Below are 15,920 nucleotides of genomic sequence, written 5' to 3'. Positions count from 1 at the left end.
CTCCTTTCTGTGTACTTCTTTGTCCTTTGATCTCTTCTAAGGCAAAGGTGCTGTAGGCCGTGCCTGGAGCCCTGGCGGTGTGGTGGGCGACGGAATGGCCGCTAAATGCGAGGTCAGCAGCTCAAAACCACTAGCCGATCCACAGGAGAAAGGTGGGGCTTTCTACTCCAGTGAGAAAGACTGTCTTGGAAACCTGCACAGGGTCAGGATGAGTCAGAAATGATGGGATGGAGTGGGCTTGAGCTTCAGGCCATCCCCCAGGTAGGCTTCCTATACATCCAATACCTGAGTCAGGTGTAGCACGGCACCGAATCCCCTGATAACTGAGTGGTTGATCACATCAGATCACATCATGGGGACTGATTACATTGTTACATCAATGCCAAACCACTGAGAATCAAGGTCCAGCCAAGTTGACTTACATTTTGGAAGGACATAGTTCTGTCTATGGCCGTTAAAGGAACTAAGCCAGGTCTCTCAGCTAATTCAAGGCAAAGCTGGAATCAAAATCCACCCTTTGGATTTCAATTCCATATTTGCTTTTTCTACCATCTAAATGGATCTCATAATGAAGGAAAGTACCATGTTTTCCTAAAACACAAACTCCCTACCACTCCGGCTCATAGCGGCTCTGTAGGACAGGATATAACTGCCCTTTACTGTTTCAAAGACTGTAAGTCTTTTTTTGGGGGGCGGGGGGGGGATAGGAAGACACATTTTATTCTTAGACTTGCTGGTGAATCTTTTGTTTCTCAACTGCTAAGCAGTCCCCTTACCAAGAACCAAGAGAACAAAACTCATTCGTTAAGAAGTGTTCTTTCTTATGCCAGGCATTTCTCTTTACAGAGATGACTTCTGAAAACTGTTGCTTAAAAAAACCCGTTGTTTTATTAATGCAGGCATGTCTCCCTTTAATAAAAAATCTTATAGGAAGTTTTGTGTGTCAAAGTATAAAAATTAAAAAGTGAAAAAAAACCTCAAATCTTACTTTAAATAATTATGATGCTATGGTCTTAAAAGGTGTAAACATAAAAGTGATTTAAATAATACATCTCCCTGGCATGCTTAAGGCAATTAGTCAGTTCCAAGGGCACATAAAACAGGGACACTTATAAAGTCTGCCAGCCACCTCTGTTACTCATGTTTTAAAATCTGAACATTAGTTTTTAATACATCTGTGATAGTTAAGGTTGTGGGTCAACATGTCTAGGTCACAGTTCTCAGGATTTGGCAGACTGTATGTAATCAGCCTGTTTGTTGATCTGATATGAAAGATCAATTGGAAGATAAACGCCTGCACCCAATACATGTTTTGGCAAAACTTCAACTTTGTCAATTCTGCATGTGACTCATTATCCTCTGACCTCTGGTTTTTAGGACATCAACCAGCAGCCTGACCTGTAGGTTTTGGATTTTGCCAGCTCCTGGAGCCCTGTGAACCCTGCAGCCTGTCATTTGATCTGCCAATGTTGGGATCATGTGCCCAATGAATTGGAAAAAGTCTTGGCTGCCCCATCAAGTCGGGACTAGGCGGAAGCCACAATGATACTTCACTGGTATTGCTACTCCGGAGGATCTAGACTTAGATGCTCTTTTCACATATAATCCATAACATCAAATAAAAGAAGTGTGCTTATTTGTACAATAATTAAGTTAAAGATATGGCATTTGAGCCCTAAGGAAATGCAGATTTATTTCTGTTTGACATTCTTTTCTACAAGGTCATTTAGAGTGGTGCTCAAACAATAATTGTAGCTTGCTATGTTTGGGATGTGGACAAAGTCTAAAAACAAAATATTCAATGGACCATTGCCCAAGAAGTGGTAATATGTGCAGTGAGGCAAGTTCTCATGCAGTCTTAATGAATATCGCTTTCTTTTTTCCTGTCTTTTCCTCTCACTGTAGCTTGTGGCTTGACTAGCAACATGTAATTTAGCAAGGTTAAAAGGTAACTAATGCAGTGAATAACATCAGTTTTTTTTACTACAAAATGAGTTAACACCAGAGTTACTTCTAAAAATACCCTGAAGTCAGAGCTTATCTTTGAAATGTATCAGTAATTGATAGAAAAGAATCATACTGGTGACCAAAACTTACTTTGAAGTACAGTTTTAAAAATATATATTAGTCTACAGCCATACCACCCTGGACGTGCCAGAGCTTGTCTGATCTTGGAAGCTAAGCAGGGTCGGACCTGGTTAGTGCCCGGATGGGAAAGAGATCTAATATTTCTGGATAGAGTGAAAGATCAATGGGGTGTGATGAGGCAGATACAGAAAAATGTTCATTATAGAGTCCAGGTAAGCATATGCATGTTCCCCCTATGTCTACTTCACTTGGAAGGGAAGAATATTACAAGTTCCAGGGTTATCAGGGACCATACCCTAGATTCCAAGTAACAGCCCTGGAAGGTGCCAGACCTCAGTGCAGTCGGTTCTGTGGGGTCTGCATTGCCTGGGGTCCAGACATGTCAGCTAGCTTCCCACCCTCCACACCTGGCCCCACAGATGCTAGATCCTGGGCCTTTGGGGATCAGAGGACATAAAGCTCAGCAGCTAAAGTAGTATGACTACAGGATGAGGGGTCTCATCTGTGTCACACTCAAAGCCATGAAAGAGTGTGCTCCAGATGGGGTAGATTCTCAATCCGAGATGGTTGGTGGCTCTGGATAAAGGCATTTTAAAAGCATGCAAACAGTGTTTCTAGATGGTTTGGTTGTGTAATTTTTCCCCTCAAGATTTTCAAGCTCTGATTTTATCCTTATGGAACTTAAATAGGATTTTTTGGGGTACAGTTTATTAGGTTTTCTGCTGACTTCAAATCTACATAAAAGAATTCAATCCTAAAAAAAAAAAAAAGAATCCAACAGAGTTGGTCAATACTGAGTAAAGCAGAGGAAATGACTTCCTGCCTCATTAAAGTCCATCTAATACATTTTGGATTTGTTTTGATTTGCTCTAACTTATGCCCAAAGTTGATGTTTACTATATTTTCCACATCAGTTTCTCCCACACTTAATTAAGTGAATCTGCTTTTCCCTTTATGTGGTTTAGGTTTACTGCCTTTACACGCACTGCATCTTTTCATTAATATATTCCTGTTCTTGGGAATGGTACGTACCCCCTCTGAAGACTTACTGGACCTATCTAATAGTGAACATCTAGGCGCTCCGAGTTAGCCCGTGTGAGCTGATAGCATTTAACAGGTGTAAAGCCGTAGTAATTGTGCATCTTTTGCAGCATTCATGACCCATAAGGAGGAACTGGAGTGGCACTGATGTGGCCAACCATATTGGAGACGACGTGGGAGGAGGAGTAAGTGTGCTCAGAGGAGAAACTTATTGCCTAAGATTTTTCATGGTTCCCCAGAGTTTTTCCTTAGAAGCCCTAGCTGAAGACATTTCCGAAGGCCCTGGCTTGAGTGAAAGCTTATCGCCACCTGAAGGCTGGGGCTCTGGGTTCACCCAGAAGGGCCATGCCTCACTCTCTTTAAAAGGAAGTGGGAGGGAGGCATTGGGGAAAAAGAACACAGGGTTTAAAAAAAATATGCTGGTGCATAACCCCAGTGGAGGTGATGGACGAAGACCGAAGGGTGCTCGGAAGCCACCAGGAACCATTTCTCATGCTTTGTGGTGCTGCTAGTGACGCTGTGGTGGCGAGGGGTGGCTCATGGAAAGGTTGGTGATGGGAACCACCAGCCACTGCACGGGTGGAGGTCCCGGCAGTCCACTTTAATCTTCGAAGATTCAACCCCATCTCACTGACTGCCGGGCAGTGGACAGCGACTCAGTGACAGAGAAGAACCCTCCCTCCCCCCACCCCAGCCCCCATAGGGCTTCCTGGGTGCTAATCTTTACTGGAACCAAACCACATATTATCCTCTGCCAAGTGGCTGATGGGGTCAACTGGCCACATTTTGGTTAGCAGCCAAGCTCTTAACCACCGAGCCACTAGAGCTTCTCTTATGATTATAGCCTTGGAAACTCCATGAGGCAAATCTCTCCTGTCCCACGGAGATGCTGGCGTCTGAATCGACTCCGCGGCAGGGGGGTTCTGGTGCTGCCGCCGGAGTTTCTCCTTCAACGCAAGAGCCCAGGCTCTCGTGTGCTGTTGAGGCTGTCACACGGGGACAGATTCAGGAGCCGGGCCCCAAGCATGGCCCCTCTCATGGCTCTCTGTCTACATAGTGGGCCTGTGATGTGTTTTTTTTATATGGAATCAGTTGGAACCCATTGCTGTTGGTTGTATGAAGCATAGTAAATGGCTTGATCCTGCCCACCTCCCGTGCACATACCAGTGGCCTGTACTACAAATCCACATTACTGCCAGTTTGTCTTTCTTGGCTCCAATGTGATCACGTCAGATTCTGCGATTCTGTAAATATGGCTTTAACAAAAGATCCACCTGTGACCGAGTGCTATGGTCAGAGGCACCCAAGATATTATCCTGACGGCCAGAGACCAAGAGCCATAGACTGGGAAGCAGAAGGAAGAGAGGCCTCAGCGCAGGGAAAACAGCACAACTGGGAGGTGGGAGCCAGCAGTGGAGGAGGAAACCGCAAGTCAGGGTGGAAGAGTAAGTGGGAGACAAGTGAAAAGAAGGTCAGATTTCTCAAGGTACCCATTGCTCCCAAATACCAGGTGGGGATTGGCAAATTCTTCTGTAACCTATTTCATACATGAAGATTCTATCTACAATTTCTTTACAAAGTAACCCACCATGAAGTTATGACAAACACACAAATCATTGGACAATTATCTGGGGCTTTTGTTTTCCACAACTCCATTAGCCAGTAGCACCTGCTCCTTTCTTATTATCATGGAGATTAATCTGCTTCTGAAGATTTGTGGAGTGAAGCCAGCCCAGAACTTAGGATGCTCAGTCAGCATGTGTGTGTCGCCCTTGTTATGCAGTATCTGGGTAATTACTGATAAGCCATTTAGCTTTTCCAACAATCTTTTCTAAAAACACAAGCTAAGTGAATCTCGTGCAAGATCGTGGTGGTGGGTTAACACTCAGTCTTTTGGTGGACAGAGTAGATGTTCGTTGGCCAATAGGTACCGTCACAGAAGATGCTGGTGAACGACTGCTGCTGCCGCCTTCCTTCAGCGGGATCCTCATTTTCCTTAATGCCAAATACACTGTAATTGATCTATATTTTGTGTTCCGAAGAGAAAAGAGTTGGCATAATTTTCCAACAGTTCCCCGTGTTTTCTATAAAAGCCGTCTAAGGAAGTTTCAGGCATCCCTGGGTTAAGTAAACACTCAATCCACCTAACTGGAAGGTTGGTGGCTCAAGTCCACCCAGAAGTGATGCCTGGTAATGTGCCTCAGTGTCAGCCATGGGGAACTGTGGAGCACTGCTCTACTCGAGCACATAAGCGATGCCATGAACTGGAATCAACTGGCACTGACAAGGAAATGTCAGGAGTCCCAGCACCCACAGAACGAACCTCAGCTACCCTGCCCCAGCCTCTCCCCACGTCCACGTCCTACTAAAATACCTGCACTCTCTGCCCGTGTTACTCCAACACTCAGCTCCGGGATTAGCTTCCGGTAGGCCACTCTATTCTCACTTCCACACCATCAGAGCTGGAGTCCCCTCTGTTGTGGAAATGTGATCACCCAATGTGGGGTGAAGGGAGAGGGTCCCCCACAAATCATCCCAGGTCTGGTAGGCACAATTGTACAGTGATAATAAGTAAAGATTTTAGTAAAGTCATAGAGAGCACGAGAGGTAGAGGTCAGAGTTAGATAATGGAGTCAGACACATTTCATGGTAGCATGCTCACCTCAGCCCACTTGGTGGTCCTCGTGGCGAGAGCCCGGCCACGAGAGCAGGAGAGAGCCTGGGGGGGCGGGGGAAGAGCAGGAGAGCCCCCAGGGACGAGGACAGGGGAGAGCTCCCTTCTTTATTGCTGACCAAACGTTATATCTCTTTAGGAGGACATGATTACAGGTAACCACACATCACAGGAAGGGGAAGTACAATAGGCATACACGTTGTAGGAAGGGGATCTATGATAGGCATAAGCGTAACAGGAAGGGGATGAACTAGGGGTGTGCACATAGGAATGGGAAGGTCTAGGGGTATACATGTGACAAGATGGGCAGATCCTAGATTCACGATGGCAGCCTAACTTGGTCATCCTTGGGCGGGTTTGACATCTCTGGTGTCTCCTACAAGGAAACAGACAACTACCATCCTTCTCAGAAGGGAGTGGGCCCTACTTGTGTGGGATAAACAGTGGTGTCTGCTTTGTCTAGATGGCTGCTCTTAGGGAGATTAACCCCTAATCTACTCCTGATGACCTCCAAGTGTATAGTCATTCTCAAGCAGCTAAGTCTGGCATATATTTGGGGGAGACAGCTTGAGAGAAATCCTTCTGTTTCCAATAACTCAACATATCTGGTTTCCCAAAGCAAGTATTTCATGTCTCTGTCAAACAAAATACGTGGTGGAATACGTCAACTTCCTTAAAAAAAGTGCCTAGCTGAATTCAGGTTTTGAGCGTAGGGCAGCGAGAGGAGACAGAGAGAGGACTTCTTCCCCTCTACTGGCAGAAAGGCTCACCAGGCTACAACCACAGGCAAAAGGTTAGACAAAGTTATTAAATTTAATTCTCTTTAAATACATACCCTTTGCCCATTGTCACCCACTCTGGGGAGGAATGGAAGGCCCACCCACCACCCCAAGACCCTTCCATTCTGGGGAGTCCATGTATCATACCTGAGATGGTGAGGGTGTTATATAAAAATACTAGTTACAAAGGGAAAGGAGGTTTCTGCTCTTCCAGATACCCTGTGCCCCACCCCCACCTCCCAAGGTCCTTTTTTTGCTTCTTTAGGGGAGAAGAAAAACCCCACACCACTCTGGGAACCAATGAGTGAAAAACATGCTCACGCTCCAGAGAGGCCCTCAAACCCCAACATCCAATAGAAAGCTCCGAGAGTAACTGAGGAAGAGAGAAACTGGATAGCACCTCCAATGGGAGCCAGCCAGCCAGCCTGTGTCAGCAGTTCCCATGTAAACATTGACTGTTTCCTTGCATGTGGCCCTGCTCCTCCTTGCTTCCCTGACCTCCACGAGAGGCATTTGGTTCCCTGATGTGCCTGTCCTTCCCTTCAAGCCTTCCTCTGAGAAGAGGGAGAAGAGGAGGGAGGTTTCAGATGAGGCAGACTCCATCCCATCCTTTCTTTGCGGTCATGTTGGCTTGTCTTCCAAAGGGAACCTCATAGGGGGAAGTGCTCTTGACCAGAGACGCATGTGTTTTCTTTCCCGAGAGCAGAGAATCGGTCAGGTGTAGAGTCTGGTACCAGGATGCAGTGGTCTTGATGGGCGAAACCATTGGTGCTGAAAAGGGAAAGTAGCTTCAGGAGGTGGACGGAGGGGGCAAGGGTAGCACTGGAGTCACCCTTTGGCACAGACCAGGCCCGCATCCTCCTCCTCTTCTAGGGGAACATGATGATCACCAGTCCATTGTCTTAGTCAAGGTAGCTGTGTAAGGGGACCAGGCATCCCGAGGGAAGGGGTCTTCTCTGGGTCTTCCTGTTCAGGCAGCACTCATGCCAGTTCCTCCAGCATGATCCCAATGCCCTGATTGGGCTCTGAGGGTCCAGCAATGGGCTTGTTGCACATCGGGCAGACGCAGCGTACTTCTAGCCACTTCACCAGGCATCTGTGGGCATAAAAAGACCCATGATCCTCTTAGATCATACACCTCACTTTGCTCAAGCTCTCTATTGTCCTTAGATTCCAGCTGCTTCTCAGAGAAAGAAAAACATCCCTGCCCCTTCCCCAAATCTAACCCCTCTCTGGTTGCCTGGTGTTACCCAGAGCAGATAGGATTTAAGTCATCACTTGCAAAGGGGCAGAAGGGAGCTGGAAGAAACTGGGAGGTACTAGAACAGCGGTTCTTAACCTGTGGGTCGCAACTCCTTTGGGGGGGTCAAATGATCCTTTCACAGGGGTCGCCCAATTCATTAACAGTAGCAAAATTACAGTTATGAATTAGCAATGAAAATAATTTTATGGTTGGGGGGGCGGTCAGCACAACATGAGGAACTATATTAAAGGGTCGCGGCATTCGGAAGGTTGAGAACCACTGTACTAGAAGATTCCCTCTACCTATTTCTCTTTCAAAGGGTGCCCGGGCACACATCCCAGTGAGGACTTACTTCCGGTGAAAGGCATGTTGGCATGGGAGCATGCCTAGCTGGTCCTTTCCCTTGAAGTCTTCTAGACAGACGGCACAGGTTTTCTGTGGAGTGGAGGTTGTAGGCAACACCATCAGACGGGGACCACACTCATCCACCCGACTGTCCACGATCTCAGCCCCGTCTGAGGAAACGAAGTCCTAGCCCAGACTCTTCTCTCAGCCAGAGAGGCTTAGCCATAGCTTATGAAACTGCATCTACTGGGAAGTATCCGTCTCTCAGGAGCAAAACGCGAAGAAAACGAGGATGCGTGGAAACAACTAGTCCAAAGGACTAACAATGGGCCATCTAATTGCCCGGATACCACTGCCAACTGCTCTGAAAGGGAGCACATGAAGAGGTCCCGAGGAGGGAAAAACCGTGGATCAAAACTCAAAACAAGGAATATCAGCCCAAGTGGTCCAACAAGGCAGAACCCCTGAGACTATCGCCCTTAGACATCCTTTGAGTCTGGGGTGTCAATTTTGAGGAGAAAACCCTATAAGCATACTACTCCTGAAGACAACCACTCCTAAGAGATGAAAAGGACCACATTTTACCCAGGGGCAAAGGTCAGAAAGCAGACGGGACAGGAGAGGAGGACGAAGTGACGAACACAGGGAGGAAGCGGAAGAGGCTCCATTGCAATCAGTGCTACAGCACACCAGTCGTAGGAGTGCCTGCATGGAAAACCAATTCGCTCTGTAAACTTTCACCCAGACCCCATTAAGCAAACAAATGTCTGCACTGATAATATGTGGTTAATAGTCACCTGAGGTCGTTTACATTTAAAATAGCCCCAATAAAATGAAATACAAAAAGTATTTCCCCAGCCACACTAGCACCATTTCAAGTGCCCATCAGCCTCCTGTGGCGAGTGGCCACCCTACTGCACAGCAGCAAAGGAACACTTCCACCCACATGAAGCTTGGCGGACAACACTGCCCCCAGGGTGGTTTTCATTCTTGGCAGGCCGGCGCACTTGGTGAGCACCAGCAGCAACTGGAGATCAGGGGCGGGGGTGGGGGGGGTGGCCAGCTACGTTCTTCAGGTCCCGATGCATTTTCCTCTCTGTCCACACTCCATTTCCCCTTAACCACTGTTCCCAGAAGATTTACTTAGACCTTGGTTCTGGACGCATTGTAGCTTGCTGAGATGCAAGCGTGACCATCAAAAGAGGATGGGATGAGGCCATGTCTGGGGATCCTCCCCTCTCCGGACAACGGCGAGCGCAGCCTACAGAGTGCAGGTGTGTCTGTGACCTCAAAGGAGGGGAAGGGAACCGGAGATGGCCTGCTCTCCGAGAGCTGGGGGGCCCTCTGGAATGAGGCTGTGCAGGGGAAGAGGAGGAAGGCAGGAAACCCTGACAGGCAGCTAACACGGTTCGCATTCATAGTTTGAGCAGGCCATCAAACAAACACAAAACGAAGCCCAAACCCACTGCCTCGGAATCAAGTCTGTCTCACAGCAACTTTAGAGGACAGGGAAGAGTGGCCCCAGAGTGTTTCCAAGGCTGAAACTCTTTACTAGAATGGACTGTCTCTTCTTTCTCATGTGGCGCAGCTGGTGGATTTGAACTGCCAACTTTATCCACTGTACCAACAAGGCTCGTCTTCTCTGAGCAGGGCATACAGACTTTCTTCTCTTTTTTCACTGTGACAAAAATGAGGATCTTATTTTCTTTCCTGAAAAACCAGGGCCTGGGAACCGAACATCAAGGCACAATGAGCTGCCCCGTGTTTCTCACTGGTGAGATGGAAGGCTGACCTAGTGCGACAGGGGCGCTGCCTGCCCATCGAGACTTCCAAAAGCCTGTTTAAGATGGCTTTGTTTTCAGCTTGGGCCAGGTCTATAGAACAGGAATTCAACAAATTGATTACCTGTGGGATCAAGGCCATTTTATCTAGCCAAGGCAAGAGGGCAAGTACTGAAAAGATTCCTGAAAGCCCCTGGCTGGGAGCTGAAGAAAGACTCCATTCGGCTTACTGAGGGGCTCCCCACCAAGCCGCCGTGGGACACTCACCCCACACTTCTGTAACTTCTTGGCATCACCTTTCAGCACCACCTGGGAAACCAAGGAAGAAAAGAGGAGGCATCATGAGGTCAGAAGAACCCAATCATAGGAGCTAGAGGCATCAAAGGGCCAGGGGAGAACTAACCAATGAAGGCGCTCTTGGCTACGCCTCAGAGGGATGCCCTGAGGGGGTTCGGTTTGGGGCACTGCCTGGGACAAGCCAGTCTCAAAGACAGGAAGCGGAGGGATCAGTATATGGGAAGGTCACAGAGGAAGCCCAGACCGGGAGTCTGAACTGGCTCTCCTCCTTGCTTCCTTTCAGTGCAAGTAGGAGAGACAGGGAGCTAGGCAAGGGAAAGGGGCTTCGGCACTTTACCTTCTCATATCGCTGACTCCGTGCCTGGTTCCGGAGCTTGCTGCAGCAGTGGGAAAAGGGCCAGAGAGCAGTTCATTATACTTGTTCATAAACCCAGCATTGTCAAAGCAGGTAGCTGGCCGGCTGCTTGGGCTTCATTTTGGGCAGTGGGAGTGTGGGCGCTCATCCCCTTAACATCATGCACTGCACTTAGCAGGCTACTCGGAGTTGATTAAAGACTAAGAATTTTTTTTCTCAGATCATTTTATTGGGGGCTTTCACAACTCTTGTTACAATCCATACATCAATTGTATCCAACATATTAGTACATATATTTCATTGTTCTTTTCTAGACATTTCTTTCCACTGAGCCCTTGGGATCAGCTTCTTTTTTTGTTTCCCTCCCTCCCCAACCCTCATGGCCCCTTGATAGATTATAAATTGTTAATTATTTTCAAATCTCACCCCGACCGCTGTCTCCCTTCCCCTCTGGTTTCTGTCGTTCTTCCCCCTGGATGGGGGTGTGTGGTTATGTGCCGTTCATTGCGATTGGTGCCCCCTCCCTCCCCACCTCTCTTCCCCCTACCTTTTTGGTATTGCTGTTCCCATTCCTGTTGCTGGGTTTCATGTGGTGTGAGTTTTATCTCTTGCCTATACCTATGGACATGCTCCCCTCTAGTCCAGTACGGGCAGCGGCACTGGGGTCATGATAGTGGGGCTGAGGAGGCCTCAAGGGATCAGAGGTATATTATGTGATCCATCGGTGCTCGACTGCACCCTGAGTGACTCATCCCCTCCCTGCGACCCCTCTGTCAGGGGATATGGCTTTGGCCACAGATGGGCTTTGGGTCTCTGCTCCAAGCCCCTCCATTCTCACCAATGCATTTTTGTTTGTTTGTTTACTATTTGTTGTGAATCTTCTGATGCCTGTTGCCCAGTCTCGATGACACCTCACGATCACACCGGCTGGTGTGCTTCTTCCATGTGGGCTTGTTGCTTCACTGTTGGATGGCCGCTTGTTTAACTTCAAACCTTTAAGACCCCAGACACGATATCTCTTAATAGCCGGGCACTATCCTCTGTCTTCACCACATCTGCTTATGCACCTATTGTGTCTTCAGCGATTGTGTAGGGGGTGTTGGGATGGTCAGCATCACAGAATGTCAATTTGTTAGAACAACGTGTTTTTGTATTGAGGGAAGGTGGATCTGTAGGGGGTGGAGGGTGGGGGTGAACATCACAGAATGCCAATTTGTTAGAACAAAGTGTTCTTGTATTGAGGGAGGGTATGAGCCGAGGCCCAAGGCCCATCCACAGCCTCAGTGTATTGCCTTATAAATACATGTATATGTAGGTCAATAGCTCTATTTTTATGGGTAAATGTGTTCACATAAGTGCACACCTCAGTTAAATCTCCCTATCTATGCCTTTGCTTCCTAGAGCTTGCCTGTTTCCTTCTGCCTCCTCCTACCCCGCCATCACTTTCCCGCTTCTTCCACCTCTTAGTGCTTCCTCTCCACTAGCTTTGTGTTGCTCTGATACTCACAGAATCTCTAACATCTCCTAGATGTTGGTTTGGATTACCTAGTTGCTCCCCTGTCCATGACACCATCCGCTCACCACACCCTTCTCCCCACTTCCTTCTTCCCCCTAGACCTTCCAGGCCATTGGCCCCATTGCCTTCTCCCCAAGCTTCCCTCCCACGTCCATCCCATATAAGTAGACAAACCAGCAATGTCCTATTCTGAACAATAAGAAAACATATGGTTGAAAAAAGGAGAAAAGACAAAAAACTCTACATAAGTCCAGGTATGTTCGCTGGCCCCCACGAGTCCCTTCCCCCTGGTCTAGGGGAGATCCTAGGCCAAAGTCCATTCTTGGGGTTCCTCAAGGGCTCTGTGGATCGGTTTTACTCCAATTGCTGATCTGTTATGCCCCATTCCCACACTGAATGACTTAAGAATTTACTCAGGCTCAGCCTTCTCATACTGCCAGGTCCCTCACAGGACACATCTCGGAGGAACAGCTCTCATAGATCATTTGCTTCAGGAATGGGAACCACTAAGTTAAAAATTTTAGTTAAAAATGTGTTTCTTGAGCATAAAGAGGAAGTAGTTGTGACTGCGTATTGAGCTGGTCTGGACGCACAACGTGGGCCTTGCAGGACAACATAGAACTACTGGGCTTCTTAAGCTGTAATCTTTACAGGAACAGAGAGCCAGGCCTTTTCTTCCAAGGAATGGGGGTGGGAGTGAGTGGGTGCTGTACAAACCCCCTACCTTTTGGTCAGTAGCCAAGCCACCAGAGTTCATTCCAAGCCCATTACCACAGTTGGTTCCAACTCAGTCATGCTATCTGTGGTTTCCAAGGCCTGGCAAGTCGTTATGGCAGCAGCCAGCTTCATCTTTCTCCCGGAAATCGGCTGGTAGGTTTGAACTTCCAACCTTGCAGTTAGCAGTCCCAATAAGCTTACCTGGCAGCACCAGAGTGCCTTGAGGGTCTGTTCCCCCGAAATGACAAGAACAGACCACTACACTCCCTGCCATCGAGCCGATGCCAGTTCACAGCAACCCTACAGGGCAGCCAGAACTGTCCCTGTGAGTTTCTGAGCCTACGGGACTAGAAAGTCCCACCTTTCTCCCATGGAGTGTTGGTGGTTTTGAACCACTGATCTTGTAGTGACCAGCCCAACGAGTATACACTATGCTGCCAGAGGTCCTTGGAGGTCCGTACAGAAGGAGTTAAATGTACTGATAAGAGATATTTCCCATTAAGCTAGGGTAGTAGAATAGTCTCTATTGACTGAGGAATTTTCCATCCAGAGAATACAAGTATTCTGGAATCAAAGCACATTCTGCTCTTCACACTGCCAGAGAAATACGCCTGGGCCCTTCTTTGTTTCCCTTTTAAGCCAGTGGCCTGTAATGGGCGGAACACTCCAGAGTCCAAACCCAGTATGTGGTTATTAATACAGCAGCACCCTAACAGTTAAGGAGTACTGGTCATTCACCTATCTCTGTTTAATCAGATTCATAATGTTTTTATGGAATTCAAACACACTAGAGAGAGGTGATGTCTTTTTCTAGATGAAGAATAGTAGAATATGAAGCTCAGAAGTTAAGAATCTTGCCCAAACACGATAGAGCTACTTGGCAGCAACCTCTGGACTGGACTCAAAGTCTCTCTGCGTGGAAGGTCACATGAAAGGGACGGCTCTGCCAATAAGAGTACAGCTCTGGTCAGCTTACGGTCCTGAGAATTTGATCGGGTTTGGGAAATACCCCTCTTCTTTTCAAGTCAAGAGCCAACGACTCAGTGGCTTCCTGCACAAGTGGTTAGGACCATGACTATGCATTGTTTTTACAGCTTTATAATTTCCAATGGGGAAACCCTTCACTCAAAACCCTGCAGGTAGCTTATAATGGCTCTTATCCATTGTAGTAGTTACATAATCTGTTCTCAATTTGACTTATGAGTGAAAGGGTGGAATTTAGCCTGTCAATCAGGTGGCAACCCGATGACCTCATGTGGAAGTGCTAAGGAGCTCACAGGAGGTGGGACACAGACTCACTCCCTTCAGACATTCCATCTGACAAGACACATGGAACTACGCTAGAGCCCTGGAACAGGTACATGGAGACCCCTGTCAGCGTTGAGATGCTTCCATCGCCACAGGATCCACAAGACTTTCCACCCACTGGCCTGTGATCTTCCTGCACTCAGTGTCATTGCATGAGCTGCATGAGTCTGAAGAGGAATTTATAGATTGTTATTGGACATATGGGCTATTATTGGACTTCTGGACTTGATCTGGACTCACTGGGATGTTTTCTCAATACTCAATGGCTCTTGTATATAAAGCTCTTATACACATGAGTGTCTATGAATTTGTTTTTCTAGTCTACACGGACTAACATATCCATTGACTAGGAGCAGAGTGGGTAGGACTGGCAGTTCAAACCCACCAGCTAGCTCTAGTAGAAAGATGAGGCTGCCTGCTCCCATCAGGATTTAGTCTCGAAAACCCATAGGACCAGCTCTTCTCTGCCCCATAGAGTTGCTGTGAGATGGAATCTAGTTCATGGCAGCCGATTATACGAGGGCTATCACAGGTCCCCAGTGGTGCAGATCAGAACATTGGCAGCTTGTGCCCCTCATCCTACTCTGCAACACTTAGGGTCACGGTGAGTCAAACTTTATTTAACAATTTTGCTTAGTATTTTTTAACACACGAGCTTAGGAGCCTCCAGATGGGGGCTTTCTCTCCCTTTACCATCCCTACATAGGTTGGAGTTACTAGAAGAAAGCAAGTTAGAACCAGGGCTGGCAAATATGGCCAGAGGGCCAAATTTGGCTCACTGCCTTTTTTGGGGGGTGGGAGTGCGGGGGATGACAGCCCACAAAGTATGACAATTTTTAATTTTAAATGGCTGTAAAGAAACAGAATAGCATTTCATAGTATGTGAAAATTATATTAAAACTTTCCTAAAATGCAACCACGCTTGTTCATTTACATAATGTCTTCAGTGCAGTTGAATAGTTGTGGTAGAGGCTGTATCTCTTGCAAAGCCTCAAATATTTATGATTTGGCAAGATTGTTGACCTGAATTAAAGAGAAAGAACCTCAAATCATGGAACACCCCAATCAAAGGGGGTGAGATAAGATGCTCCACAGGCAGAGAACCAGAGATGCAGACACTGTTATCAGAGTCAGTGGTCTGAGAGACAGAAGGTCAGGCCGAGCCCACACCCAAAGCCCAGGCCAGAAAGGAGATCCGGTTGCCAGCTACCTCCACTGTTTCTGACAGAAAGTCGGGAGACCTGGCAAGATCCTGTGTTCCTGGAGCTGCTCAAGAACTCCAGTCCAAGTGGACTGCTGCCATGGGGTGAGGGCTGGGTGCCATAGCTGGATCTCCTGGCTGGGGCAACACACCCATGCCTTTCTCCATCCATTCTGCTCATCGAGGCCTGAGCTCCAAACCGAACCAGGGCTCCCACAATCCTTCATCCTGAATTTTGCAGAGAGCTTTCTGGTACAGAAAAGGCATATTCTTGTGTACACAGATGTCTTGCCTCACCATCTTTTCTTTCCCCTGCCCCCAAATGACAGGGCAGGGTGGTTACTGCTACCTCGGAGGAAGAAAGGCACAGATACTCTACGAGGAGGTATCTACGGAGCACACGAGGCAGTGGTGAAGAGTCACTTTTAAGCTGTCTGGGAGACCGAGGGACTGTGGCATCTTTGTGTAGCCTCCATGGCCTCAGCTACAACATGGCTAAAATGATGGAGAGGGTGCTGTGCCTTCTGTAACCAGGGCTCACTCTTCCCCTGCCCTCCCTCTTCTTGTCTGCCTGG

The 15,920-nt window shown here is 47.7% G+C and overlaps 1 protein-coding gene across 1 annotated transcript in view; it reads right to left on the bottom strand.

Moving 5' to 3' along the window:
• Positions 1-6,591: 6,591 nt before the first annotated feature.
• RNF122 (ring finger protein 122) overlaps positions 6,592-15,920 on the bottom strand; it is a 17,831-nt gene continuing 8,502 nt past the window's right edge. Inside the window, exons 3-6 of the mRNA XM_004696496.2 lie at positions 10,586-10,625; positions 10,219-10,260; positions 8,178-8,260; positions 6,592-7,678 (exon numbers count right to left, since the gene is read on the bottom strand). Coding sequence (XP_004696553.1) covers positions 7,564-7,678; positions 8,178-8,260; positions 10,219-10,260; positions 10,586-10,625 — 280 coding nt within the window. The 3' untranslated portion in view covers positions 6,592-7,563. The remainder of the gene's footprint in view (positions 7,679-8,177; positions 8,261-10,218; positions 10,261-10,585; positions 10,626-15,920) is intronic.

The sequence above is a fragment of the Echinops telfairi genome, unplaced genomic scaffold, assembly GCF_000313985.2.
Source record: "Echinops telfairi isolate 266 unplaced genomic scaffold, ASM31398v2 ScPeMD7_9;HRSCAF=40, whole genome shotgun sequence".
In the NCBI taxonomy this organism is placed as follows: Eukaryota; Metazoa; Chordata; class Mammalia; order Afrosoricida; family Tenrecidae; genus Echinops; species Echinops telfairi.
The sequence above is the reverse complement of the archived record's forward strand: the minus strand, read 5'-3'. Positions and strand labels throughout refer to the sequence as shown.